This window comes from Camelus dromedarius, chromosome 10 (assembly GCF_036321535.1).
Source record: "Camelus dromedarius isolate mCamDro1 chromosome 10, mCamDro1.pat, whole genome shotgun sequence".
Taxonomy (NCBI): domain Eukaryota; kingdom Metazoa; phylum Chordata; class Mammalia; order Artiodactyla; family Camelidae; genus Camelus; species Camelus dromedarius.
Genome location: NC_087445.1, coordinates 24,298,658 through 24,322,081, shown reverse-complemented (window position 1 = coordinate 24,322,081; position 23,424 = coordinate 24,298,658). Strand labels below are relative to the sequence as shown.

The following is a 23,424-nucleotide window of genomic DNA, read 5'->3' as shown; positions in this document are numbered from 1 at the left end:
GATGGGGTTTTGCGTCAGGCTGTCAATTATGATAACAGACACAATAAGAACAGCCCAAGTGTTGATAGGCTGCTTCCTGACTTTATTGAAAAGTTTGTTGATAGTCTGCTTGTGTCCTTTCAATTGCTTGCCTTTAATAAAAGACTACCTTTCCAGCTGTTTTAATGTACCTAGATCTGGCTTTGCTACTTGTCAGGACAAATATTATAAAGAGATTTCAATTACTATCTTTGATTAAAAAAAAAATCCTACAAAGGCAAAGTCTTTAAAAGACCATCTGCTATAAGAGAAATTTCCAATGCAACGTGAAGTCTGTTCAAATTCTAGTTTCGGAATTACATCAAGAAAAGTGTTGAAAATATTTTGGTATAAAGTAGCCCAGTGATTGAAATTGAAATAATAGCATTATGCAGTCATGCAAGAGATGTAACATGCGGAAGCTCAGGCACCAATAAAATCCATGCAACTGTGATACGTAATGCAAGGACTTGAGTTGATCAGGCCATTTATTCATTAGCTCTAAATATAAGCAGCATATACGGTCAGGAGATTCTAATTTTGAGATTATGAAAATAAGCCTTATAGCTTAAAAACTCGAGCTTACTTTGACTTTGCTGTCTCAGGGAAGGCAAAAATAACCTCCCATTTACTCCATCTCAAATCTCAAATCTATATTGAAGGTTACTATGCACTTCAATAGCTGGTTCGAGCAGTAATCTTTTATTTCCAAACAAGAAAGTTATTAGCTATAAACTTTCATCTCCATCTTGCAATGTGTTTTATATGTATGTTGTATTGATGTATAATAGTAAGGATTTATACTTTTATTACGACCTTACACTCAAGGATAATGGTGATAATCAAATTAACCAGGCCCTTATAGATCATCAAACTTTCTATGACAACGAAGAAAGAAGGCCTGCAATTTAGCAAATTCATTATGAGGCTGATCTGATAAGAAATTGGTGCTAATTCAGGTAAGCTGTCTCACAGTCGCCATTTATACTACAGTTGTTAAATTGGATTATAAAATGACTTCTCTATTTTCTAAGCAACACCCAACCCTCTGTTATATAATTTCCATATTCTCAGGGAGACAAAACTTGGGAAATGTCATTTCTTCCTCGCCTATCATAACAAATGTGCACAGTGTGTTGAGGAAGTGTGAGAAGGAAAGGAAACACCACATTTTATTCAATTTCTATGAAGTTATTAAGCCAGAGAGGAGGTCCTTGAAAGCACTTCTGAAAAAGTTCCAAATCATAAAAAGACATTTCTCAGCAGAGACTAAAGAGTTCAGTTTGCCCAAGACCCACCAGTTCTTCAAGCCACCACACCACCTTCCAATAGAAAAGTTAAAGAAGAATGAAGTCCCAATTGAAGTTCTGATTTTAAGGTTCCCCCCGTGCCAACAGTGGATGCATTAAATAAGCCAATCATTCCAAAGACAATCCAGTTCCAGACCCTGAACAACACTCAAGATTGTGTTAAGAAATAAAGGAAAATTTTAAAGTCCTGATCGGCTGGCACGAATTGATGCTCATGACTAATTAGAGAGGACTGTTTTTAATGGATTAAATAACTGATTTAAGCAAATCTTTTTGAAATAGTCTTCATGATTATGTGATTTTAGTTTTTAGATTCAAATAAGATATCATATTTATAATGATAGGGAAATGCCCGTGTTAGAAAAATCTGTGATTTCAAGGCAGTTGGCAACCAGTATTAATCAGTAATAACTATTAGAAAAAAGAGCACAGAAATGTTTAATTACTAATAATAACTGCATGTGTACCAAGTTAATGGTTATAAAAGTAAATGCTTTTACTAATCAGATTTGCCAAAATGAATGTATTACCAGTGGTGTACAGGGTTAATTTTAATATTTTTCCATCTCAATTTAAGAAGCCAGTACCCTCGTGTGTTAGAAATGACAATATCGAAAGCTCTGCTTTGGTGTCCTTCTGCGGAAAGATTATTTATAAGACAGTCACGAAATTATTCACCAATCTTAAATTTATTGTTAACTCTAATTTATGTAGGCTCTATTAAAGTTCTTTTCTAAGAAAAAATAGCACTCAACAATGCACATCAATACTTTTCATAACCTAAAAGGATAAATCTTTATAAAGCAGCCACCAATAAACTGAAGAATGTACCTGGTGACAATATTTATTCTTAAGGGGTCATGTATATTAAAGGCTATGGGGAATGTTTAAAAGAACTCTCTCAGACTAAAACCATTGCCTTTCTAATTTTGAATTTCTCCTAGCTAATATAAAATGATTGATTACCTTTATTTCATGTACCCCTTGATTTTCCTTTTCATTCATCACTGAGTACTTTAAACCAAATGCATTTAAAACCTGCTGCTAGAAGAGTGGTCTCTTTTAAATCTTTGTAAAGTAATGAAAGGACACAGTAAATCAATCTCATTTCTGCTGTAGGAAAGAATAACCTCTACTCTACTGCAGTCATTTAAACTGTTTCTGTCCCTCTGTTCCTGGACAGTAAACAGAAAACTTCGTCTCTAGGCTTCTTTTAAAATCTGAAAGGATTAAAGTAATTTGAAGTTTTTACCCAGAGCCTTAGTTTAGTAAACTACATGTATAGTGTGGAATGCATATACATTCATTTTTTGCATGTCTCAAGTCATAGCTTACTATGAACTTGGCATACTGGGCTTTAATTCAAAAAGTAGCACCAATTCTTTCATTATACAGAGGACAAATTATATGTCTTTATGGTATCTAAAGCTGAACATTATCTTTTTAGCTATGAAGCTTATATAATTTTTTTCTTCCAAGGAATACATATAAATTCCATAAATATCAACCACATTTGACTGAACAAATTCTATTTATAGTGTAAGGGGCCTTCACTTGACATTGTCTGCTTTAGTAACAAGTGGAGGCCTTTGATAAAAAATTGTTTATAGTTTTGGAACTCATGTGTGTGTGTGTATATAAAATAAAATGTGCTCAAAACTCTATCCACATTAAGACTAGTATTTTCCTGACGCTTGCTAAGTTTTCTTGTTTTATCCTTAGCTATGTTAAAGGAGGGGTAACTTTTATATAATGAACTTTTGTGAGCATAGTTACATGAAGATCTAATGATAGTCCTATGTGATACATTTAAAAAATTAAAGCTACAAGAGGTTAGGACAGGGGGATGGGAAGATTGCTCCTAAATATATCAAAGTGGTTGTAATATTCTAAATATGTTTGGGGCAAAAGGTTTAAATAATGGAAGCACAATTCTATGAATTAAAAACTAACTGAAAACCAGAGACACGTCATAAAGAATAAAGCAAATCCCCCGACAAGAATATGTCTGAAAGTGCGTGGAAGGATTTGTAGGAGAACAAGTTTCTAAACCTATAAATCCTGCATGTGTTTTTAAAACACACAATGAACACAGACATTTGTCAAATAGAACCATATTATAGCAATCATAGCACATTTCATATTATAGCAATTTCAGAGGTGAAAAAAGGCAACATTTCAGAAAATTATGTTAAAAAGCCAATGGCTGGCAAAACCACTAATTATTATTTGGTATTTTCAGAACTGTGTACAGATGTTTTGAGTTAGTTCTCACTCTTGCTTTGTTTTGCTTCTTATTTTCTAGACCTGGCAAAATGTAAAGTATCTTGAATCAGCTATCATCTTTATGATTTTCTCTGAACTCTGCGTGTGGTGACCTTTAATATAAGCGGTCTGCCACCTTGGCCTGCAACTGGGCAGGATTCGGAAATTCAGCACAAGGCACAGACAGGGTTGATAAAACGAGGTGGACAGATCTAGAACAAAAGAAGCTAATGTGGGTACCGGTGCAGGCTAATTACAGCTGTGAAAACTCACACATTTGCACACACGACTTAGAAGTGAAGAGCAAGTTAGTTCATACCAGCCCTCTCCGACTCACTATAGACTACTTTTGCCTACGTAATATTTTGCACACTGTTAATTTCAAACTGCTCTGCTATCAAAACTTGAGAGCAGCAAACATATGCATCATAAAACATATTTAAATTCTGAAGTGCTGAGAATTATTTCTGTCATCCTGTTAACTAGAATCGTGGGATTTCTGTATTTGTATGGTCCATGCTTTTGACTGTGGCTAATTTGTTTATAAGCCACCATTAATCCTGGCTGTATGTGTTCACAGTTTGGGTAAACACTTCATTTGCATTAAATTTACAGCATTAATGAGATGTGAAATTTAAAATGCTCCTTGAAACATAAATGATGTAAGAAAGCAGAACCAAAAAAAGTGTTTTATCACATCTGAAATCAGTAAACCAATTTGAACCTATTAAAAAAGAAAGAATGCATCGCCTGAGATTTTAGCTTCATAACTCGTCTTCTTAGACTAAAGTACCAAAATGAGGAGTAAAACATCTGGAAAATGTAAAAGAGCTAAAAAAGCACAAACTGTGGAGTGTTTCTGTGCTAATTGACTTTTAAATCGGTTTACCATTTTTGTCTTTGGAAGCTATAGGCTAGGGAGTTCTCGATAGCCAGTAAGGCTGAGAAAAACATACTCTTTGGCTGAAACACTATTCATGGATGTTATCAATATATGCTACAGAGATGGAAGAAGTCTTGAGCCAGTTTGAGAAACCCTGTTTAGAGAGGCAAGAAACAAAGGATAAATGAGAAAATATTTTGGAGAATGAAACGATCAATTTCGCTCTCAGAAGCCCCGTGAGCCCCGTTCTGAGTCCAGATCTGAGAGGCAGCATGGAGAACAGCACCAATGCAAAAGCGTGGCTACACCATCACACCTGGGGGAAACTTGCCCACCTGTTGCTGATGTAGGAAGGATGGGTCTCTTGGGCTTAGTCCCACATATCGATTGGCTTGAGATGTGCCTGAGGCTGTGTAGGCTGATTAAGGAAGAACAAAAACAAAGATAAAAATTGTGAACTATCAAAATGAACACCCTGTCCATGTAAAAGAAACCCAGAGAGAAGTGGGACTTGCAACCAAAAAAAAAAAAAAAAAAAAAAAAAAAAGGTGTCTCTATTTTTCTTCCCTTCTGTCTGAGTGAATACCAACTGATCTAAAAGAAATGATAGCTGGCCTCAAGCTAACTGGTTTATCCCCCTCCCCAAAAATGGGTCCAAGTAAACCATCTCCCCTCCTTCGGTGTGGGCATCTCACACTTACATGCTCTGGCTACAGTCTGGCAGTAGTACCAAGGGTGGGCTAAAGAGAAGGGTCCTTTCATAGAGGAATCTTTTTACCAGATACTAGTGGTCTAATAATGGGATAACCAATGATGGTCTGTGATTCTAAATGTAAAAGCAGACTGAAAGTTTGTCAGGAAACAGTGGCAGTTTTTAATGATGGTACTGAAGCAGCTGTGCCTCATCAAGCTACAGGATGAAAAATGTCTTCCTGCAAAGTCTTACTAAAACGAAAACCCAGTATTAGGAACGTGACAGAGAGGGTTATTTTTATTATATCATATAGAATGAACTTGCTCAGTATTTTATATGTGAAAATGACCTTAAGTTTGTTAGAAATATTTTTGAAAAAAAATTCTTTTCCAGAAGCACAAAAATTTATTTTTTGTGTGATTGGTCCATGAAGGGAGTTGATGACACCTTTTAAATACTTGGCCACCAGGTAGCAAGTACATATGGTAAATACTCCTTAAATTATTGTGGTCTCACCTTGCAAGTATTTTTTGTACAGGTACTTTTTGGAATTTTCCAAAGAAAACATCTCCCTAGGCCTAAAGACTTTTATTTCTTTTCACAAGGAAAGGATGAATGTATCTTCTCAGTACTAAGCAATCCCATGGTTCCATGTGGGAATAAACAAAAAAACTAATTTTTCACTGTTTTTGTTACATTTAGAGGTCAGCAGAAAGCTAAAATATTTGGTTTAAAACCATCAGATGAATGAGGAATCCAAACATTAATTTGTAAAAGGCTTTTTTAAAAAAACCAATACATTAATTCTGCCATGTTCATTTGATTCACTCAGGCTTTCTAAGGTCCACTTTTTAAAACAGTGAAGATGTTCACAATTCAACTTTTAATTATTCCTGAATAAAGGGCGCAGGCACAGGTAGCCACAGCAGCCAGTGGCCCCTGTCCGATCCCCAGACCTCAGGGGAAGAGCCTCGCCCTCAGGCTGGGCACCAAGTATGTGCTGCTCTTTCTTTTCAACCATGAGAAAGAGGTTTCCTTGGCCTCTGTATTTGCTTTAATTTTACTGACTTACCAATTCAAGGACCAGTTTCTCATTATCAGCAGTGCTGAGGGAGCTGCAGCTATAACTCTGTTTATAGGAAAGGAACATGACTCACTATATTGCTTTTATGCAGGAGTGGAAATTGAACTGGTGCAGCCATCATTATACAACCAAGATGGTCCTTTTGAATATTTTATGACTTTATTAGTCAGCTAGATCTCTTTTGGATCAACCTGTGTGTGAGTATAAGAACAATTCGTTAACAAACTGGCTGCCAGTGCTCCCATAAGTGAGCAGTGATCCTTTCGGTCTGATCTTCCCTCGAATCTCATCTATTTCTGTCACTCTAAGAGTAGGTACCAGAAGTTTCTGGAACTTTCAACTACTTAAAAAAAAATCTTTGTTTATGAATTTGCTTTTATTTAAATTGCTGACTTGTTTGCTCAAAGATGCTAAGACATCGACTTTCAAAGTTTGGATGTAGTATTTTAGTGACTGTAATATACATAGCTAACCCATAGAACAAAAGAATTTTTCATCTTCCTTGACCAGGTCTCATCCATCTGTGCATTCAGGGAAGCATTCACTAGTGGAGGGCCAGCTCCCCACAAAACAGTTACTAAGCAATAATGATCATGGATGGGAATTACAAGGTTATATGATTTCATTAGTCAATGGGGCCTCATGAATTTTGAGGAGGAAATGCTGAATTCACTGTACACTCAAAATATTGTCCATTTTCCTTACAGGGTTCCTTCCTAGTCTTTCAGAAGCCACACACAAAATAGAGCATCTTTCCAATGGCCAAGAAAGAAAGAGCCATGGGTGCCTCTTATTCTGTAATTTTACACAGGAATTTCCAGAGCACGAGGATTTTCTTGCTCTAAAAAAAGAAAGCTGAAGCTCTGGATTTAAGATGTAAGTATCACTGACAAGAAATATGCTAATCCTTCTTGACTGAAACTTCATGCACTCCACTTTACCAATCTGGGCACACCAGCTCCAGCTCTAGAAAGCTGGCAGTTTGGGTGAAGCCAACTGAAAAAATGAGTAATAATTCCTTGTGTACTTAGAGTACTCTAAACAAAGAAGCAAAGCAATCATCTGGGTTACCGGGATGTGCTATGCAAATTCACTGCTACATCTCTGACATTTAAAATGTTATGGTCATGCTAAAAACCTAATACCTGACGTAGCATGACAGGCTAAATAATCAAAAAAATCTTTTAAAAAAGTTGCAGGCAGCAGAGGTGCAGGTAGCTTACATGTGCCTAACACTAAGCTTTGAAATGTTTTCTTCACCCAACACTGGGTGACTGTTTCTCACAATGACATAACCTACAGTGATGTAAACATGCAATTTTCTTACAGAGGTATTGAGTCAGTCTGCCTTGCAAAGGGGCTTGATTTCTACAGGAATGCTCCAATAACTAACAATTATCTAATCTCTCTTTGGGTGATACAAAAACCTTGTACGCTGCATTATGTTATTTAGTGCATTTTCGATGTATACCTTGAACAAGCAGGCATGACGTGTTATTTTTGTCAGAGTTATCTACTCAAACAAAGAAGCTTCTCCCTTTTCAAATCTGATGCGCTGAGTGGAATTTGATAAGAGAGAGCGCTTGAGAGCCAGGCCACATTCATGCCTGCAAGTTCCACATAAATGAGAAATCTCCATCTGGTCCAGTAGCTGGAAACGTTGCTGTGTTTTCCACCTTGGATCAGATATCCAATGGCGCCTCTGATGGACATTTCTCATTTCCTACAGAAATACTTACTGGTTGCTGTAGGTGAAGCTGCCTCACCTTCAGTGGATGTAGTGATGGGTTTAGTATCTGTCATGGTCAGGGTCACAGGTCGCACTGCACTGGGATGGGGAGAGGGTGCCAAGACAGGAGTGAAATGGCCAGGCACTTTCCCTACCACTTGACCACTGCTGTTAGGCTACAAAACAAAAACAGAATGCCGGGTGAAACAATCCAAAAGGCAGTCATCTTGTCCAACAGCTCCACTCAGCACACTCGGCGGAGCGGACCTTGCACGCTGTGTGTAACCACCGCACCAGCCCTCTCCCATCTGAGTCAGAGAGGCTCATCAGTGGTTAGTAGTAGTGGGGAGAGGCAGCATTTAAAAGAAAGTCTTCATCTTGAGAGCACTTTCTATAGGTTTAGTCATCTTGACAACACCCCAGAGAGTCAGGTAGAACTGATCCATTTAGTAGGACAGAAAACTCAAGTGAGACTTCAGTGCTTAGCCCAAGGATAAACCGGAAGTCATTACTGAGCTAGTAAGAGTTAAACCGGTGTTTCCTTCTTTTCTGCTCTTCATTTTCTACAAGGAGTCAGTTTTGGCTTTCAGAACACAATTTTTACCTACATGATGATGCACTGAGACAAGGAAGACAAGAATTTCTAGGAGACCAAACGTATCAGACTCAACAATCTCCATCATTTAGAGTCAAGGGCCATTCATTCTCCTGCACACAAAAATTCTAGCTCTCGCTCACATACAGGTGCACTCAAAGACATCAGGCAATTCATATTCCAGGATCTCCACTAAACTTTTGATGATTTCCTAATATAGGCAGATAGAATGATATTTAAAGCCTTTACAATTTCAGGGCCCACACAATGATATAAGAGGCTCAGCTAGGTCTGATCTTGTACCTACAATAAGAGATTTCGCAAGTAAATTAAAATGTGCTAAAGTGAAGCAGAGGGCAATCAAATCTACACTGTTACTTGAGTTGCTCTTCCATTGTTGGGCATGGAGAGTGACACAGAACGTTGCTTGTTGACATTTGTGGGAATTAACTGAGAAAATCCCCTGGGCAATGATAGAAAAGATATTACTATCTGAGTTTTAGCCCCAGGTATAAAAATAGTGTCCATGATAGGAGACAATTCTAAGGGTGCACTGTTTGAAGAAATACTGGAATGTCTTTTTCTAAACAGAGAACACTATTTTTAATTACACTCATGTTGGAATTCTCCACTACATAATGTACATAACAATTTGTTTGGAGGATAGTCTCCACAAATTTTTAGTCTTTATAATCTGTTTAAAGGCAAAGAAAGCAATAAAACAGAATATTGATCTAAACACTTGCACATAAATTACAAGTAGACATTTCTTTAAAGAAAAAGATGAACAGCTAAACACTTAAATATTAGAGACATGAACTAAGTCTTGGTTGGGTTCCTCAGAGGCCACATTATTTATTCTAAAAAGAAAATGAACTTTTGAAAATCCTGACTATTCATCATGAGTAAATTATTTAACTTTAAGCCAGGAAAATTGACCAGGTTTCTCACCCTGATGAAACCTACTAGATTATAGGCTATAGAACCCCCCTCGACTATCTTTAGACTAATTTTATTTAACATATTCCATTAAATAGTATGACTGTCTCACTCTAATCCATGTAGCAACAATGCAATTAATCTCCAAACTGCTGTGGGAGGACAAGGCATCTCAGTTGCTCAACATAATGATCAAAATCCGTTCAGTGCTGGAGGACACTGGGAAGGAACAGTTGACTACACGTGAACAAGTACTCAGTTTTCCCCCACTTTTAGAGCCAAAAAAGGTGACTATTAGGAGTCCTATTTTAAAATTCAAATTAATTGGTTTTGAATTTGAGTTAAAAATCAAAGCAGACATAATGTTCCTGGAAAAAAAATGCTGCAGTTTACAATAAAGATCCGTTTTTTTTTTCCTTTCAAGGTGAAAAGGTGATTTGTTTCTAAAGACCATCAACTTCTGGTTATCTGACCACTTCAAGAGACTGCTTGGTGTGTCTCACCCAAGAAAGAAGAATGATCCGATTTTATCCCTGGTGGTACACTCGATGGTACAAAGCTTTCCTGTGCGCTATGTTCACCACAACAGTTTGACAGTACCTACCTGAGGGCGCGGGACAGGAGAATGACAATAATGCCAAGAAAACGCTGCCACCTTGTATGATAGCCCTTTCCCCACCCTGCAAGCTTTGTCTACTGGAACTGAATCGGCAAAAGCCAACACACGTTTCTCTCTTCGTTTTAAAAAAAGCAAAGGTGACAAAGAAGGAATTCTCCAGTCAATATAGACAACTTTTCTGCAATTCAGGGTCAGAAGAATGGAAGGGTTATTGCTTTTCGGTGTTCTACTAGTTCCAGCAGACTGGACGAAGCGATACTAGAAGGTTTCTCTTTTAATGCTGCCGGGAGAGGAACGTTCATACTGGATGTGCAAAGAGAGACATCTTATCTGAAGATGAGGCTGAACAGCATTAGGAAAGGATTATCCTACTTAGCACATTGCTCCTATTATACAAAATCTTGAGAGGGAATTTTTTTTTTTTTTTAATTGAGATGAGAGTGAGATGCTTCTCAGAGGCTGGATCTTTACCTTGAAAATACGAAGAAAAACTGAGAACAATATAGGCAGATTATCACCTAATATGCCCTCTTAACTTATAAAGAAACTGAAATATACGTAAAACAAGCACTGAATAATTAAAGAAATGCGGAACACTAAGGGCCTGATTTTAATTTGCATAATTTTTCCCCTAACAGTGCCTAATTAAGACATCAGTTTAAAAAAAAAAAATCCAATGGAACTCTAAGATTTTCCACACTGAATTAATGTTACGGACTTTTAATGCATGTCTTAATTAGACTTTGTTATTCATGGAAATTCTACACAAATTAAAATCAGACCTTGTGTGCACTGTTCCCAGCTGAGCCTAGCAAAATGCTCTACGGAACTGAGAGTTTTGAACCCATGCTCTGACAACAAATTTTATTTCTAAACTAATATACCAAGATCCCCCTGTTTTACTTAACTAATTATCCTTCCAGTTATTAAAAGTGCTACACCATTTGAACATTTTCTTGTAAAATACAAATAGTCAAGATATAAATTCAAATAGTCAAGATATAAATTCAAAAGTCAAGAATGGTGTACTTAGTTTAGTATTACTAAATTATTGTTATTATTATGGAGCTAAAAGTCCAGGTAACTTAATTTTAAGTAATCCAAACAGTGCTGGATACGTTTTTATTCAAAATAAAACTTTCAGAAGGGACAATTTTGCTCCATTTTAACAATTAAATTAAGACCAAAGGGATTTTTTCCAGCTGTTTCTTTGTTCATTCCAAATTAATATGCACATAGTACTGACAGGCATTTTCGTAACTGAACGGCACTAATGACAGAACGCTTATGAAAACCCCTCAGAGCATTAAAAGGTACAAGAAGTGGACAGGCGTCTTAGAGGTAAAGCAGCAAGCCAAGTACCAGATCATAAGATGGAAATTACATTACAGATTTTGGATATTATGATCATTGACAGACCCAGCTTTGGCACAGACTGTCTGCTTGATTGTGGAAAATCCTCTTACACCAAATCCTTCTGCAATGACCTTTCTATAGGAGAAACCACATGTTTAGGGAGTGAAGAAGGCACATGAGTCACTACACTTACACAAAGAATCCCTAAAGCCACTGCACAGTGTTTACCAATGGTAATGTCACTGGTAATGTCACTCATTATGAAACGTAGTCATGTCTGAGCAAAGAATATTCAAGTAGTCATCAAACACTGGAAATGTTTACATTACCAAAGCTTATTTTAATACCTAATAGTTGGTCTATAAATACAACCGTAAGTTCTTTTGTGTGTGTTTATTTTAGCTCATACCTTGCTTCTGCCTGAAATCAGCACTTTGTCTCTGTGTCAGACCCGGTATTTCAGAGGTGTGAACGCCAGCTCAGAACTTTTTTGTCAGTGTACTTTCTGCATCAACTTTCTTTTCAGTCCATGAAAATCCCAAAACATCAAACCAAGAGCATCTTCACAGATGTGCCCCTCTGGGGCAACACACTTCCTACCTGTCATTCAGCCACCTTTCAATAAAAACTTATTGAGTCACCAAGAAACTTCCTGAAGATGGATTTCAAAAGCTTGATGTTCTGCCAGACACACTGTCTGAGTAAACTCCATGGCTTACGGTTAGCCCTGTGCCACCTCCCTTAGGCTCTAATCACACGTTCTCTCTCATTTTTACCTGGCTGGTTTGCGGACTGGATGGGTCATAAGAAGGTACATAGTTCTTCAGAGTATCCTGAGGGTTCAGGTGGGGAGGATATCTGATTGTTGGATGAGAGAAGTAGCTCGATGGGGCTGGAGGAAGAATAGCTTGTGTTGGAAATGGCAACGGTGAGGGTGGAGGTGGAGTTCGAGTTGAGATGACTGTGGAAGACAGAAGGGGAAAGATTGAGCTAAGCATTTTCTCCGTCTGATTTAACCAAACTCTCTTCAAATAAGTTAGTCTTTTACTCTTATTTGCAATGCCAGGATTGCTAAGCACACACAGACACAACTCCAGTCTAGAGAACTAACACTCTTACTTTCTACATCTATGAACGATTACAAAAAGAAGTTTCTCTTTTATAGGTTAAGTCAATATGTCATAAAAACATTTCTTTGAGGAAAAGTTGTCTCCCATTAGAATGCATTCTGTGATTGAAACGTCTTTGTCTCCTAAGTCCAGGCCAAGTCACATTAAGCAGAGAACAGGGGACTCACAAATTTTCTATCAAAATTCAAAACAGAAGTGTAATCCAATTTTAAATAAATATTTTCCCTATACGTCCTAGCTAGTGGTTGTTTAGAAGAGAAGCCAATAATTAATAAACAATAATGTCCTAAATAATTCCCTGATCATTGTATAAATGTTTATGAATATTTAAACGTAAATCTGGGACTCTTTTTTTTAATGAAAAGTTGCCTCTCAAAACCAAAAGAGCTTAGTTCTGTAACTATTTTTCTTCCTAATCTAACTTTTACTACATGTAGTTTAAAAGATATTATTGAGATAAGACCAAGAATGAAACCCACAGAAATGCAAATTTAAACATTCACATAGGCATATTAACTTACCCGTAAATCACATATTTTATGAAGGGAAAAAATAGCTCAAACATATACAACGTGGATAATGCTTAATTGTATTGCAATTTTTCAACATTGGTATGATCATAATTTATTATTTAGTTTTTGAAATACAATTCTTAAGTTTAAAAAATGGGGAAACAATTTGACTGTATAATCATTATCTCTAGAATGCTGAATTTGTACTTTAAGTAAGTGCAGTTTAAAAGTCCCATCCAGTATATGTAGAAGTGAAGATGAAATGTCTGTTTCTATTTAATATTTTGATCTGAATCATAGGAAATTACATATGATAAATGTTTAGTGTCTTATGAGACAACTTAGCAAACAATATGAAAAATAAAATTCTTTCCATGACCTATAAATGAAAATCATCTGCAATGACTTACCTCCAACTTTGTAATTATGTGCAAAAAAAAAGACACAAAACTTTTAAGGGGTATTACTTATCTTCCCCAAAGAAAGCTTTTTCAGAAGATTGAAGAAATTAAAAATGTGTATCATAGAAGAATTGTAAAATCAGTCACAACTTTGATCCCTGAATGTCCGGGAACCCAGAATTCTCTGGGTTGTTGCCATAGTACAGATTTCTGGGCCTAACCACGGACTTACTAGATGAGGACTTCCAGGGGTGAGGCATCAAAAGTGCACTTTAAATAAGCATCCCCTGTAATCTTTCCACACACTGAAGGTTGAGCATCCTTCATCAAAGGGATGCATTTCAGAGAACAATTACATATTTCTTAAAATGAAACTCCCTATTGAAATATTTTACTTAAGAAGTATACATATCTGAAAGTATAATTTAACAAAATGTAAACACCTAAATTAAGTTGCACATCTTTTGACTTAGTGTCAAAGGGCTCTCAATCTCAGTTCCATTTAACCACGGTCTTTACTTACATCTGTACGCAAACCCTTGAAGGATAGATGCATAGCACCATCTTGGGTCCTCTGAGCTTTGAGATCTTTTAGCATCAGCAGTTTTGGAAGAGATCTCTTTTGATCTGAACTGTCACATATCAAATCAGAGTTCAAATCTCTGGCTCCCAAGTACTGTGCTCACATAAGCCCTGGCTGGCCTGATATAAACTAGGCAGGATGCAGAATTTCCAATAGAAATCAAGTGGCTACTTCATCAATAAAAGACACCTGCCTGGTCTTTCAAAGAAAGACAAGCAAAATACAAGGCAAAAAATGTTTCCCCTTTTTAATGAGATAATTCATACATGCATACATACATATGTGTATGTACATGTATTTCTTGCCTACATTATTGCAAAGTTTTCCTAATTGTCTTCTTTCCTTCAGTCTTGCTCCTTCCAATACATCCTTTATAGTCTCACATGAATAATTTTTTAAAATATCATTTTAATCATGGAACTGCTAAAAATCTTTCACTGGCTCCCTACTGCTTCAGGAATAAAATTCCCCAAAGGTCACAGGTTTGTAAGGTTTTTGAGTGCTTTAAGATTCAGTCCTGCCTCACTTCTTGGTCTCACCTCTGGCCACTCTCTCCTACTCAGGCCACATTTTGAGATTTGTGGATCCTTCAACATGTGGCAGTTCCTTGCTGCAGGGACCTCTACTGCAATGGTACATGCTGTTGGCTCTGCCTGAAATGACCTCACCTGGCTTGTTCCTGCTTATTAAGGTGAACCCACTCTCCAAACTTGAGTCGAGAACACGCCTCCTCCAGGCATCTAATCCTCATCCAAGTACCTAATCCTGTTCATGCTTGATGCCTGGCTGAAGATGTGCTCCCCCCCCCCCCAATATACCATGAGCTCTTTAAGGACAGAAACTGTCTCATGACGAGGTTTCTGCCACAGGCTCTAATATGTTACATACTGAACAAACATGTAGTAAAGGACAAAGGTGGAAGGCTTATCTATATCTCTCATGGTTCATTACATAAAAATGTACTGTTAATTTTTTCCAAATGTTAGAAAGATGAGTATATTAATCAGATGTCATAATAAAAGGATGATTTGACTTCTAGGTTAACTTTGCTCAAATACTCAACATGAGAAATGTATGAAATAGTTACTGATATTTTTCACCTATCTTAGCAGTATAAAAAAATGTAAAATATTTCATATACCACATTGGACTTGTATATTCTTCTCTTAATTTTATAATTGTCTCAATGATAGCACTGAAGGCCTTGCATTTCTTAAGCATAGTGACAATATACATCAACATACATCTAATAGACCAAAGCTAAGAACTTTATCATAAACAGACATTATATCTCCTGAATAATAAAGGCTTAAAAACTAGATTCAAATTTTTTGAAGAATAAGGAACTGCCTCACCAAAAATTTAAAGCAGTAGGAGTATCACTATAAACATATTCATTTTATATATAAAACTTTTCCACCTAAAATTCAGGCTACTCCTCTCAAGGGTTTAAGAGTAATAGGTAGAAAGTATGCAGTATTGTGAATGAATTATATCTCTTTTTAATTTTGAAAGAGGATTTAGTGTTGATTGTTCCTTAAAGTACAAATGTGAAATATTGGATTTTTTCCTCTTTAAATTATGATATTAGACAGAATACCAAGTGCACCAGCACCCAGGAAGGATTTATGCATATAAAATAATTGTCAAAGAAAAGTACCTCTTTTATATTTCTGATTAATTTCACTTCCAAATAAGTAGTTAAAATATTGGGTTTTGTGTAGAAAATAACATTGCTAGAAACAGTGTCTATATATCTTAATGCCTCTGGAAATAATCTAAACTCGGCAACATACTTGAAATTCCACCTCTCTCTTAGTAAGATACATAGAATTCAGGCCAATTTGGAAGCTACAATTAAGATAACTATATATTTTCTCATTTCTTATGATTGTAATCTTTCCAATACAGGCAATTAAAAAATACATTATGTAGAAGCTATTTAATTGTATGATTTTTAAAATCTTTCCCATATGTTGATAATTTTTTTGTTGGGGGGGGGATCAGATGATGACCCTCCCTCTTTTGGCTGAACAAACAGGTCACCCTGGATTTAATCTTAAAGTTTTGCTCCATCCCTGAGGGTCCCGGCTCTACAAACAAGAAGGGGGTTTCTCCTCCTCACCGCTGTGTGCAACTCCAGGTATTCCGGGATGGTGGTGCTGGGGGAAAGTGCTCAGTCTTGGGGAGGAATCTTGTGGAGATGTAGAGCTGAACAATGGCTTTTCAGGCTTCTTCATAGTAGTCGGAGAAGACATATCTGCAGAGGAAGATAGGAAAACCCAAGCTTTACGACTTGACTTTACGACTTTCACTGGGTTCACATCAACCTAGGAAGAGATCTCACTTTCCAACTTTCTATTATTTTTGTCCCTTTGGCTCTTTAACGAAATACATACTGAGGGTCAGTATGTACCCAGCTCTGAAATATCTGTCAGAATCCATCTCCACTGACGCTAACCCGAGGCTTCATTAAAAGTATCGTCAGAGTTGTTTCTACTACTGAATAAATTTTGAACTTCTGAACAACAAAATATCACATTTTCTTTGGTCCCAAACAAAGTCTTTTTTACCTCAACATTTCATTCTGAGACTTACACAGTTCGGGGGTTTGTCTCCTGACCTGCTGACTATGCTGTGGAACAAAACAGGAAAACCTGGAGCAAATGTGAAAAACAACCTTTGAGTATCCCTGATTTAACATCTTTTCTGGAAGACTCATCACTTGTTTAGCAAAACACACATTCCTCAATTTGCTCATTCTGCAAATATGTACCGGGTTCCTCTATCTGCCAGGTAAAGGGAGGGTGTTACGAAAAATGAAGCTGCTGCTCTAGGGATGTTCGCTGGCAGTAAGGAGAAAAGTGATAAGCGGAAAGTGGCTGCCCACAGTCAGGCAGGAGGAAGTGTGTTGCGAGCACGGGCCCTGTGGTGTTTGTTGCTGCTTCTCAGCCTCGCTGCACGGGGCGGGGACCACCTCAGCTCCCCCAGGTTAAGAAAGGTGCCCCAGGGGCGCCGTGTTTAAAATGTGGATGGGGATGACACTCCCACAAGCAGTCTGTGGAGTGGTGAAGGTCAGAGACGAGGGAGGTAGCAAAGAGCTGGCAGAACCCACGCCATGAGAGGACACGGGCTTCATGAATGAAGGTCTGAATGCTCATCCTGAGAAGAAAACACTATTGATGCAAAAAATATGATCATAGTTACAGTGTAGAGCAATCCCTCCAGAAACTACACGGAGGACGATGAATTAGGTGAAATAAAGATACAATCCTGGATACCACGTAAGAAGATAGATTAATTAATACATTCATTCCATAGGTATGTATTGAAGGTCTAATTTATGCCAGACACTGAGCTAGCTCGGGGAACACGATGTGGCTTTAGACTCAATAAAACTCACAATCTAGAGAGTGGATACAGACAAGTTAAAAAGGAATTATAAAACAGTGTAAAAAGTGCTATGCTAGGACAACTATTCAGGGCTTCATTCATTCATTCATTCATTCATTCACAAATATTTAATACTGCCGAAAGATAAATCATGAGAGTCTGAAATAAGAGTGGAGACAGAGCCAAAGCAATAATAGATACTTTAACAGAATTAACCCAGTTCAATTAATAACTGATGTAGAAAGTCATCATCCTGGGTAACTAAGAGACTGTTCCGTACAGTTAACTGGAATAGGGAATTTAAGAGAAAACTCCAGTTGTTACAGAGAGATGTGCCGTTTTGTCAACCCCTTGAGTAATGTCGATTTATTTATGGAGCCTTATAAGTTTATAGTAAAATGTTCCAAAAATCACATGAGCTATGGTGTCTATATTTCTATTACCAAAAATTTTAAATATATACACAGGTAGACAGAATGGTAATGGATTCTTCTCAGGTACTCATCACCTAGCTTCTTCAATTTTCAATTATTTCACCTTTACCCTATCTACACTCCCTCCCCCTGTATTATTTTTAAGCAAATCCCAGGCATCATGTAATTTCACCTATAAATATTTCAGTTGTAGCTCTAAAAGAGATGAAAGATAAAAACCCAAAACTTTATCACCTAAAACTATAAACAATTTGCATTTTGATTAAGAATTTTTTTTGACATGAGAAAAAGACTTCATGGTGCTATGACATAAGAAACTAGGCATCATTTTTTACCACTTTAAAAACTACCTAAGCTCTGGTAAAGGCACCCAATAAAATTAAATATATGTTTTCAGCATACAGGCATGTAAAGAATGGACATGCTACTGTAATAATAGTGGATATCACTGTCTACAAAAAAATGACAGGTGTATTCGTAGCCATAAGCTACAATTTGCCTCTCTTTTTTTTTTTTTTTTTTTTTTAATAACAGAGGTACTGGGATTGAACCGAGGACCTCGTGTGTGCTGAGCATGCCCTCTACCACTGAGTTATACCCACTGCTCCCCAATCCCTTATAAGCTACAACTTGAGACTGACTGGCCGTCACTAACTCATCAGAATTTTGGTGAGTCAGTGAGCCATATTCTTATCTTTTTCAAAAAGAAAAAACAAAAGACAGAAACTATTCATGAAACCACAGCTATTAATGCTGCTACCAAAAAAAGAGAGAAATTTTAAAAACCACTTAAAAAATAGACAAAGGAAGTTCATTTCAGCTAAGTTGCCTTGAAAATGCCAAAAATAACACTTGATTTCACTTAAGAGCTATGTAATTTTAAAAGGTACTACTACAAATATAGGTTTTGGCTGCTGTTAAGTTAATCACAGACACATAGATTGTTAGAGGTGGAAAGAACCTCTATTCCATCCCTGTTTTATAGATGATGTAATAAGTTTCCATTCCAAATTTTTAATTTAAAATTAACTCTTAGAAAAAGAAACTGGTAAGTTTCTATTGACACTCTTATGCTTACCTGTGCTTAAATATAAATCTCAAATAAAATTAACTTGGGAGAAAAAATCGATCTCTAAAGACTTCACAGTGTAACTAGGAAAGCACATACTGCATATGATTTAAAAACAATTAAATATGATCAGAGTTTGGAAATCAGAATGAGTGTCATTCTAGTTATGTCATTTCTGGAGAAGATCAAGAATCAACCAAGGCTATTGCAAATACTACAAACTATTTCAGAATTTTCATTAAAACCAGGCGAAGTCACATGAGTCTCTTTTCATAAAGGGCACATAAATCATGACTGTTTGTACAGAGAAGTTCAACAATATAGGTGATTATGTAATTTTTGAGAAATAAAGCCTTCGCAATTTCTTAGTCAAAATGATACACTTGGCTTTACTGGGTAATTATTATAGGTCCATTTATTTTTCTAGTTCTCTTTAGGCAAACACTGGAAAAGAATGGAACCTTCATGTTCGAAACACACAGAGGAATTACAGAGGCCAACACAGCAGAAACAAAATAAAATTCAGTCTTCCAGTTGGAAAAGGAACAACAAACTGCCTTCTCCCTAAACAACATAGTAACTTAAAATAAGTAAAAATAAGAATGGGAAGGTCCACTGTCCATACTGAAACAATTTTTTTTTTTAAGAAACAGAAAAAGAACAGTAGTATTGGAAAGTAGGCTTAATTTTGCTTTTGTTTTCCTACTAAATGAAATTAATCTTGAGTTCATTAATCAATAGAGATATACTGTTCTACAGCACGCACGGGGCACAGTGCTGAGTACGTACAGGGACAGGGTACGTACTCCCCTCAAAGAACAAAAAACTCTCTGGTCGGAAGAAGGAAAAAATAAATTAAAGGTCAGTTATCTGGAAGAAGCAAGGGTAGAGTTTCTAGCTATAACGTTTTAAGCATGAATCAAACTAGCATTGTTTTTATTTTATTTTTATTTTGAATGTCTGCAGTCCAGTAGACCTCATGCCAAACTCAAAAACGGTATCATTTCTATTTTTAATGCACTTGTATGCTACAGAAAAAAAAATGTTTGAGGAATGAATATATAGGAGAGATGGTTTTAAGTGACCTTTCCGGGGCAAAAAACAAATGTCATGCTTTTCACAGTCTAACTTCCCTCAAGCAGGAAGAATTATACATAAAAAGATTAAGCTGAAAAGAAGATGAATAATAATAAAGGTGAATAATATATAAATGTATAATAAGTTGAATGATAATACATACATATTTATGCCTAGGTTGAATAATACATGAAATAAAGAAGTTGAGGAGAGAAGCAAGATGATAAGAAAAGGATAAGCTGGTGTTTCTATTGGTGGGAAGGAGGTAGGAGCTGCTGGTGGCTGATGAGGAGGAAGCAAAGGACAGCGAGGGCTTGAAATCAGACAAAGAAATTCAAACTTGGTTTAGAAAGTAGCAGTTTACAAATGGATTGATTTCAGAAAGCAAAACTTCCCAAAAGCTCTAGTTTTTTTCTATTCTTCACCTAGACCCATTTGTACCTGCTTTAAATCAAGAATTTCCTGCCCATTCTATTTCTCAGGTCTTCCTCATCAAGGCTTATTTTAAAACAGTAGTTGGAAGTATCTCCTTCAAAAGATTTCTTCATTTTAAGATCTAGCATGGTACCACATTTTTACTTCAATCTTTCCTTATGATTCTATTTTTTTCCCCATTTGAGTGGGTTTCTGTTACTTTTTTTAATTGAAGTATAGTCAGTTTACAATGTTGTGTCAATTTTTGGCGCACAGCATAATGTCTCAGTCATACGTACACATACATATATTCCTTTGCATATTCTTTTTCATTATAGGTTACTACATGATATTAATATAGTTCCTTGTGCTATACAGAAGAAACTAGTTGTTTATTTTATATAGAGTAGTTAGCATCTGCAAATCTCAAACTCCCAATTTATCCCTTCCCACCCCTTTTCCCCCGTGGTAAGCATAAGCTTGTTTTTTATATCTGTGAGTGTTTGTTTTGTAAATAAGTTCATTTGTGTTTTTTTTTTTTTTTAAGATCCCACATATGAGTGATATCATATGGTATTTTTCTTTCTTTCTGGCTGACTTCACATAGAATGATGATCTCTAGGTCCATCCATGTTGCTGCAAATAACTTTATTTTATTCCTTTTAAGGCTGAGTAGTATTCCATTATATACATATATATATCACAACTTCTTTATCCAGTCATCTGTCGATGGACTTTTAGGTTGTTTCCATGTCTTGGCTATTGTAAATAGTGCTGCTGTGAACATTGGGGTGCATGTATCTTTTTGAATTAGAGTTTCCTCTGGATATATGCCCAGGAGTGGGATTGCTAGATCATATGGTAAGTCTATTTTTAGTTTTTTGAGGAATCTTTATACTGTTTTCTATAATGGCTGTACTGAATTACATTCCCACCAGCAGTGTAGGAGGGTTCCCTTTTCTCCACATCCTCTCCAGCATTTATCATTTTTGGACTTTTTAATGACCTGATTCTATTTTATTTAAGCCCATTTGTTTAGGGCCTCCTGGAGGAGGAGGCCAGGAGGAATGTGTTTTTAGCTCTGTGCCTTTCCTGGCATATGATAGTCTCTTGGGCTAGAAAATTATGTCCTTCTGCCTTCTTATTCCATTTACTGAACAACAGTTTATATCCACTGAACCAACTTGATTTATTATTCTCTTTAAGAAGTCCCTCCTAAGGAATGTTGGAGGTCTAGATTTCCTTAATGACTCTGGGACTGTGTCTTATGATACTGGATGGCTTTTTCATTATTACTTTGTACTTGTTATAGCCATAGCATATAAAGTATGAAATGGCTGACTACTGGCTTACTTTCTACAGAAGATGTGTATCAAGGACACAAATGTGGAGGCTGGAAGATCACGCTGCTTGGGAAGAGAATTTTTTTAAATGTAGGATGAAAAGAAGGTGGAAGAGGCAGAGCAGACGCTGTGTCTAAGCAGTTTATCTTAGAATCTCTTGCATATGAAAAAAGCTCTATGGTGCAGCGATAACTGGTGGCAGAGGATGAGTGAGGTAACTACAGTCAGTGTACCTTAAATGTGTGGTGCCTGAGTAGAAAACACCAGAGGAGAAGGAGCTGAATGCAAAGCAGAGAGAAAACGCAGTCAGTCACTGAGTTTCTACTAAGAGTGAGAAACGAAGTCAAGGCATAAAATTCAAGATATTAAGCAAGACCACCTGCCTCCTGTCCTGGTGATGCTTACAGTTCAGCAGAGAGGACAGACATGAAACACGAAAATTCATTAAATAAGTGCAGGTGTGATACTCGTGGATTACAGAAATGATTCTTCTTAATGGCAAAAAATCAGAGAGGCTGTATTTTAAAGGAGATTCTCATTGATGGAATTCTTCTTCAGTGTCTACACCCATGTTTAGATTTGTAATTGGACAATTAGCTCTGGCTTTAGAAACCAATTGTGTAAGTAAATACATAATAAAAGATCACCATGTAAGAAAAAGTTCAAAGAGGCTACTTAAATAGGACAAGTTGGTTCAGTTAGACTTAAGCTTACCTTTACAGAAGTATTTTGCGAAAGCAAGTTATCGCCTAATTTTTACTAGCCATACTATAATTTTTTTTGGCACTTTGACATACCTACATCCTAAGCCCTGCTGTGTCATTCATTTCACAGCATCACTTCAAAGAGATAAAGGCTTAAGCAAATAAAGAGTTAGATCAACTCATCTCCCAGCAAGGTAATTTCATCTACAAAGGAAGAGCGTTGCCGTGAAACACAGCGTATGTACTCGACTCGTTGGCAGCTTGCACAAATGGCGCTCCAGATGTATATCTGTTCAAGTCAGCCCAAGGCAACAATTTTGATCAATTCTAATGTGATAAAATGCTGCAGGGAAAGTGTGCAGAAACGTGTTTACGTCAGCCCTTAATTAAACTGTTGTTCACTTCCAAAGAACCTTAGGAAACACTAATGAGACACGAGTTTTGGCAATTTCTTCATCAAAGCAAAGACCCCTTCCTCAGTCTGTAGCAGCCTGTCATCCAAGTCGCTCCCGGGATAAATGTCACATGGCACTCCAATCAGTTAGCCACCTGTTAGCAGAACTTCACTGAAGTCAACCAGCGATCGAGGGCAAGCTCAAACAGCCACCTTAACACCTGCCTGTCTGGGACACCTGCTCCTTTTTCACAGACAGTAGAGCAATATGTTAGCTTGTGCAATATGTTTCAGTAGATTAAGGTTACAAATCGAATTTCTATCGCCTACATAGAAAATACATCATTTTCTTTAGGAAAAAAAAAATCCTGTTCTTCTTCCCTATAGGACAATTATGGTTTAGAACTATTTCACGTCAGTTATGTAGAAGCCACACAAGGATTCTTGAACTTCTACAAAGCTACTATTTTCAGCATTG

General features: G+C 36.8%; 1 protein-coding gene across 5 annotated transcripts in view; it reads right to left on the bottom strand.

Moving 5' to 3' along the window:
• Positions 1-23,424, bottom strand: part of NFIB (nuclear factor I B) — a 228,415-nt gene that overhangs the window by 25,449 nt on the left and 179,542 nt on the right. For 2 of the 5 annotated variants that reach the window (XM_031449721.2, XM_031449722.2), the window contains exons 7-10: positions 16,244-16,378; positions 12,269-12,453; positions 7,994-8,159; positions 4,812-4,894 (exon numbers count right to left, since the gene is read on the bottom strand). In XM_031449721.2, coding sequence (XP_031305581.1) covers positions 4,812-4,894; positions 7,994-8,159; positions 12,269-12,453; positions 16,244-16,378 — 569 coding nt within the window. The remainder of the gene's footprint in view (positions 1-4,811; positions 4,895-7,993; positions 8,160-12,268; positions 12,454-16,243; positions 16,379-23,424) is intronic. The other 3 variants (XM_031449725.2, XM_031449724.2, XM_010988175.3) reach the window with 2 other exon arrangements.